Below are 6,356 nucleotides of genomic sequence, written 5' to 3'. Positions count from 1 at the left end.
TTAAATAAATAAATTTAGAGGATGTTTAAATTAAAGTTTAATTTTATTTAAAATTGTGGCATACAAAAAGAGACGAAAGAGAAAAAAATTAACATACACGGAGAAATAAAATTGGAATATGATGTATTTGATGCAGGACTCAGAAAAGAGTATTTAATTTTCAATAGATGATAATTTTTAATTCAGGATTCATAATATAAAAAAGTTAATAAAAATATAAAATATTTAATAAAAATATAAAAATTAAAAATACTTTTTAAATTTTTTAATATCTAATATAAAGGAACAAAAAATTAATTAAATTAAAAATGAGAACTAATTTTCACTGCAACAAAAACTGCAAACGACAACACCCCTACGACAACGGTTTTAAGAGAAAGCGTTGCGTATTTGTTCAAGGACAACGGTTTTTGCCAAAACCGTTGTCTTTGAACTCCCCATTAAATATAAAAGACAACGGTTTTAACAAAACTGTTGTCATTGAGCGACATTTTTTTAAAACGACAACACTTTTTACAACGATTTTATAAACCGTTGTCTTTATTCGCGTTTTTAGCGGCTACGACAACAGTTTTGAAAAAATCGTTGTAATTGAATTTGGTAATTTCCCCCCTCCCTGTTTTGCTTTCCCTCGCTGTTTTCTTTTCGGCGCCGTGTTTTCCCCTTCGCGCTCCAAAACCTAAGCCATTTTTCTTTCCCTCTCCTGATACAATCTCTTCACGCCTCCCCTGGATCTTCCTCCATGACGGTGTGCTCCTCTCGTTTCCTGGTGAGCGGGTTTCTGAGTTCGACGAGGCCCTTTGACCTTCCACTGCTGCTTCTTTCGCTCATGGAACCTTTTGATGAGACGAGGTGTATTTCTTCGCCAAAGGTGGCACTCCTACTCCGTCGATTCATAACCTAGGTCTTGCCTTCTTTGGATTTGTACTAGAGCCATAGTCAAGGTAGATTCATAACCTAGGTCTTGTCTTCGTTCATAAATTTTGTCTCAAAAATGAAACCTACTTTTGATTCCACTATACTTGTATTTGCAAGCGCAACATTCTCTTTTCTTCTTCTTTTTAGCTTTAGATTTGTTTCATCGTACCCTTTGCCTACTCATATGTCAACGTTTGTGGTGTTTGATCTCTGAAGGCGTTGGTTTTAAGCATAGAGTTCTGTTTGTTATTCACTTTTATTGGTCAAAATAGTGTGTTCGGATAGGTTTTCTAGGTCTTGCATGGCTCGCCACTTGATAGAGGGAGATGGAATTTGGGGGAACAGAAAATTGGTAGAAGGGAAATGAAGAAAGTCCTTCCTTTTAATGGGCGGACGCATAGCTCCCTCGCTGACACTGCCGTCTCGTGCCCTTTTCACAAGCCCTTTTCGTCTCGCTGCCATGGGTACGCCTTCGATCCCCTTTGCTCTTCATCTCTTTTATGTTTATGTGATCTCGATTTTGACTCCTGGTTTCCTGTTTTGTTTTCGTTTGGTGGTTTTTGTTGCAGCTAAGATCAAGATCGGCATCAACGGTAGGCCTCCTCCTTAGTTGCTGTATGATTTCCTATGAGTCAAGACCTCGATCGAGGTTCTGCAGGCCTTTACTTTTGTTTTGGTACCACTTATTAGGTTTCAGAAGAATTGGGAGGTTGGTCGCTAGAGTCACGCTTCAGAGCGATGATGTGGAGCTCGTCGCCGTCAATGATCTGTTCATCATAACCGACTACATGGTACTCTGCTTGTAGTGTGCGTATTAGTTTAGTTCTTTGGTTTCGATTTTGGTGGCTTGATTTGATATTTTTTAAGCATCCGTGCAGAGTGGGTTCGTGCACTATTGTTGCTACATTATGATTAACTATATGATTAGTTTTTCCTTGAATCTTGAATCTGACACTATACCGTGGCTAATGAATTGTAGACATACATGTTTAAATATGATACCGTGCATGGACAATGGAAGCATCATGAGATAAAAGTTCATGAGATAAAAGTGAAGGATTCCACGACCCTTCTTTTTGGAGAGAACGAAGTTATTGTCTTTGGCATCAAGTCTTTAAACTCATGTTATCTGTGTCATACTGATAGAAGAAGCTGCTTTCCATGTTTCAATTTTGGTGAAAGTTGTTTACAGAGATTGTGGTTTGTGTTTAGAAACCCTGAGGAGATTCCTTGGGCCGAGACTGGAGCTGAGTTCGTTGTGGAGTCGACTGGTGTCTTCACAGACAAGGACAAGGCTGCTGCTCACTTAAAGGTAGGTGAGAATTACTGCATCGTAGGTTGCATTTCTCCACTGGATCTTCTTTCTTTGATGAAGAGGAATCTAGTTTTGTAAATCAAGGAATGAGATTAATGTTACGGACTAGTTTTATATTGTTTGTGTCTGATGCTTGTACATGTGGATTTAATGTAATTAGTGATCAGATGGGTCACCTTAGTTACAAAAATACATACTGCGTGCAACTAATATACATTCGATTTTAGGAACTTCATTCTTGATTATTTTACTTCCCACCATTTCACATTTTTGTTCCTATCTTGATTCTTGAGTCATGGTCAGATTAGAGACCCAAATCTGCTGACCATTACATGTGGATTCACTGGCCTTGAAGTTCCTTAAAATTGTGAATGAAAATATATGAATTGCATTGACTCAAAAAATTTATGACATAAGAAGGTACGTGTTGATAAATCTGATTTTGTGAAGCAGTTTGAAGCACAAGTTCATATGTTGGTTCTAGCATATGAAGGTGTTGTTGATTTTGTCTTTTCAAAGGTGACAAATCTAAATATTGACTTCATATTTGTTAGCTTGCATAGAAATTTTTTTGCCTGTAATGATATTCTGCATGTTGCTGTCTATAGTAATAATCTTGTTCAATGTCTCATTATTTTTATATGACAGCTGGATGATTTTGATAAAATTCAAGCCTATGTTATATTGGAAGATTGTTTAGACATTATTGCTATTGATGACATGTATAAATGACATTGGAAGACAAGGATGAGAATCCCTATTTTTCTGAATACCAAGGTGGTGCCAAGAAAGTCATCATTTATGCTCCAAGCAAGGATGCGCCTATATTTGTGGTGGGAGTGAATGAGCATACATACACATCTGACATCAATATTGTCTCCAATGCTAGCTGCACCACCAACTGCCTTGCCCCTCTTGCAAAGGTTGTTAAACTTAAGACACAGCATTTTAGCTTTGTGATGAAATTGGTTATAGATGATTGATTTCTTTGATATGATAGGTCATTCATGATAGATTTGGAATTGCGGAAGGTTTGATGACGACTGTGCATTCCATCACTGGTAATGTGTCTTTCAAGTTTAAAATCGCATCTTTACATATATAGTTGGTATATATGTATTTAATTATGGATACTTAATATTATTTGTAATAATGAGTGTATCAATGTATGACATGTGATTGTCTTCTAGGATATGCCAGTTGCACTGTCACTGAAATCAAAGTCCAATATTGTGGCCTATGGTACAGTTGTACATATTTAATTCTTCATTGAGAATATTTGAGGACTCATTTCAGCAACCATAAATTTCCAGCTTTTGGTCAGTGTATGTTTTTCTGGTTTTTTTTTCTCATTTGCTTGGCATATTTGACATATTCTCAATTTTCTCAAATAATTTCTTTTATTTGACTTTGCTTCTTCATTACTGATTTTTTTTACTAAATTAATTTGGGTTTGTTAACAGTTCAAGAAAACAATTTACTCCAACGAAGAAATTGACGAAGTGCGATCCGAATGGGCGGATTGCGTACTAGACTATATTCATTACTAGGTATAAATTACTAGACTTCAAAAGATGGTTGAACACTTTGTTTGTGACTCCATGACTTATTGATTTTGATTCCTTACTGCCAATAATTTATTTGTTCGCAGCTAGCTATCTCCTTTGCTCAATGCTTCATTCTTGCATTTCTACCATGAGCAGAATTAGCTGACATTTCTCTTATTTATTGCCTCTCTTTGTGGTCCCAAATTAATAATGGTTGGGTTGTGTGAGTAGCTTATTTAGTTGTTTCCGAATTATGCAAGGACTGACAATGTGGAAGTTATCTCTTTGTGAATTGTTAGATGATGACCTTTTGTATCTTATGAGTTGCTCTACAAATTTCTTGTTTGTACTCTCCTTATGGTTTTCATCTATATGCCATGACTTAATCTTGTTTTTCCTCCTATCTCAAAGTCTCCATGTATACATCTTTAACGTTTTACCTAGCATTTTTCTACCGTCCAAGGAATATCTGATATCTGTTGGGATGTCTTAAATTTTGTACCTGTGTTTGTTTCATTTACTAGTTTAATTTCCTTGTCTAATCCTATAATTTATTATTTTTTCTTTTTACAATCGCATTTAAATTTTTACTATGTTGAACTACATACTTTGTTGATGACTCCTTGAGCATAATTCTACTGTGGCAAAAGTACATTCGAAATTCATTGTTGATGACAAATTTTATTTCCTACTTCCATCTTATTGGACCTTGCAAGTATCATCGCGAATGACAATTATGATGCTTCATCAAGCACAACTATGTTAATCTATATGCATGTTAGTGATTGCTTGAGAATAATGAAATGAAGAGCTTGTAAAGGCATTTCGTGTATGATCCATAGTATATTGATATACAAAACATCTATATACTGCAGTTTGATTTCTTAATAGTTTGCTCTATATACTTTTGCTTGGATGAGCAGTGCAAATTATCCGTGAATTGCATGTGCATTGCAGCTAAATTTGTTAGATTTTCTCTTTGTATTGATGAAATGGGAATGAAAAATCTATTTTTCTAACTGGAATGTAGTGATGTTATAGCTCTTAATCTGCACTTATTTGATTGACACTTTGGTTCTTTCAGGTGTCCTATGTAATTATTAAAGTTGTGCGTATGTGATTTCTATTTTGAGGAATTTTTGGTTGTTTTAGCTTTACAAACAATTCACCCTAACATAACTCATCATGATGATCCAATTCTTTTGGTTCAAGTTTTAATTGGAAGATTTTGAACCCATGTTTTTTACTTTCACTTATGCTTTTGTGATGGGTCTGTTTATTGCAGATCAATTTGCAACTCTTGGCAACTTGTTACTTGCAAAATGGAAAAGCATATTGTGCCTACCAAATACTCAAAGGTAATGCAGTCTGGAAAATGGCATAGAAAATTACATGAATATTTTGTTTCAAAATGTTAATGGATGTAATGCGCTTTGCATGGATTCTATTGATCTTGGATGATAGTTCACTTAAATAATGTTAGCTGCATGCAGTGCTAATTATTTAGTAAACTATGCTAAGCTAGGTATCACTACTCCTAGTAGATTCCATGTACTGTTATTCTCTAATAAACACCTCTTTTTGTTTCCTTCATTTGGTTTGTTTTTGCCTTCTATGCACTACAAATTGGTTAATTACATTCTCCTTTTGGAATTATGAAATTTGATAAGTTTTGTTAAATTTTTCTCTTGCAGGTTGGGCAATTCGTGAGACTTGAGTTTTTTTGATGCAAGAAGTAAGCTTTGTTAGGATATAGCTTGCCTTGCTAATTTGTAAATTAACAGCCATATGGAGAACAACAAATGAAAAACATGTGATTTAATGTATATGGAGAACAGTAATGGAAAACTTGTGTATTTTGATGAGTAACAACTCATTTTGTATATTTTTGTATATGTGGCTACAAGTTGAATTATATATGGATGTTTATTTTGGATTTAATGTAGTAAATATTTAGTTTTGTATTGGTGGTTTGCTTATAGTAAAATAAGATTGGTTGTTTGATATAAATGAACATTAAAGATAACAGTTAAAAATGTTGTAAAAACTAGGTAAACCACAACGAATTTTTTTTGTAAAAAGTGATAAAAGACAACGGTTTTATCTGTTGTAAAATATATTAAAACTGTTGTAAAAAAAACAAAACGAGTCAAATATTATCTACCACAACAGTTTATATCTGTTGTAAAAAAAAGTCTACCACAACGGTTTATTTCTGTTGTTGAAATTATCTACCACAACGGTTTTAAAACGTTGTCATATCCTTCATAGTCAAATTTTGAGCATATAAACAACAACGGATAAAAACCGTTGTCAAATGTCTACAAACACAACGGATTCAAAACCGTTGTCGTAGGGTAATACATTCTACAACACCCTTAGTTACAACGGTTTTTTGAGCCTACGACAACGGATAATATCCGTTGTCGTTTGCAGTTTTTGTTGTAGTGTTTATAATAAAAATAATAAAAAATTGCTTTGGTGCTGGTTTTTATAAACCAGCACTAAAGCTTTAAACCGTTATGATGCTAATTTTTAAATACTATTATTATTTTGGTATTGGTTTTAAAAACCAA

The 6,356-nt window shown here is 34.2% G+C and overlaps 1 protein-coding gene and 1 long non-coding RNA gene across 2 annotated transcripts; both read left to right on the top strand.

The window, feature by feature from the left end:
• Positions 1-663: 663 nt before the first annotated feature.
• On the top strand, positions 664-2,965 carry LOC121978076 (glyceraldehyde-3-phosphate dehydrogenase 2-like). The gene is made up of 6 exons (XM_042530461.1): positions 664-1,382; positions 1,488-1,511; positions 1,609-1,709; positions 1,898-2,230; positions 2,654-2,752; positions 2,882-2,965. Exons 1-6 carry the CDS (start codon positions 1,304-1,306, stop codon positions 2,963-2,965), a joined length of 720 nt encoding a protein of 239 aa, XP_042386395.1. The 5' UTR covers positions 664-1,303.
• A 784-nt stretch (positions 2,966-3,749) lies between these two features.
• On the top strand, positions 3,750-5,513 carry LOC121974618. Its single transcript, XR_006110060.1, has 3 exons — positions 3,750-3,783; positions 5,066-5,138; positions 5,475-5,513. It is a non-coding gene; the product is annotated as an uncharacterized LOC121974618 (long non-coding RNA).
• Positions 5,514-6,356: the final 843 nt, after the last annotated feature.

This window comes from Zingiber officinale, chromosome 4B, assembly GCF_018446385.1.
Source record: "Zingiber officinale cultivar Zhangliang chromosome 4B, Zo_v1.1, whole genome shotgun sequence".
Lineage (NCBI taxonomy): Eukaryota > Viridiplantae > Streptophyta > Magnoliopsida > Zingiberales > Zingiberaceae > Zingiber > Zingiber officinale.
This window is presented reverse-complemented; position numbering and strand designations above follow the sequence as displayed.

Bases quoted from the DNA above. Each gene is read 5' to 3' on its own strand.
- LOC121978076 (XM_042530461.1), top strand. From the start codon at position 1,304: ATGGGCGGACGCATAGCTCCCTCGCTGACACTGCCGTCTCGTGCCCTT. The intron at 1,512-1,608 runs GTAGGCCTCCTC...ACCACTTATTAG, and splicing joins GATCAAGATCGGCATCAACG to GTTTCAGAAGAATTGGGAGG. The intron at 2,753-2,881 runs GTGACAAATCTA...TTTATATGACAG, and splicing joins TTGATTTTGTCTTTTCAAAG to CTGGATGATTTTGATAAAAT.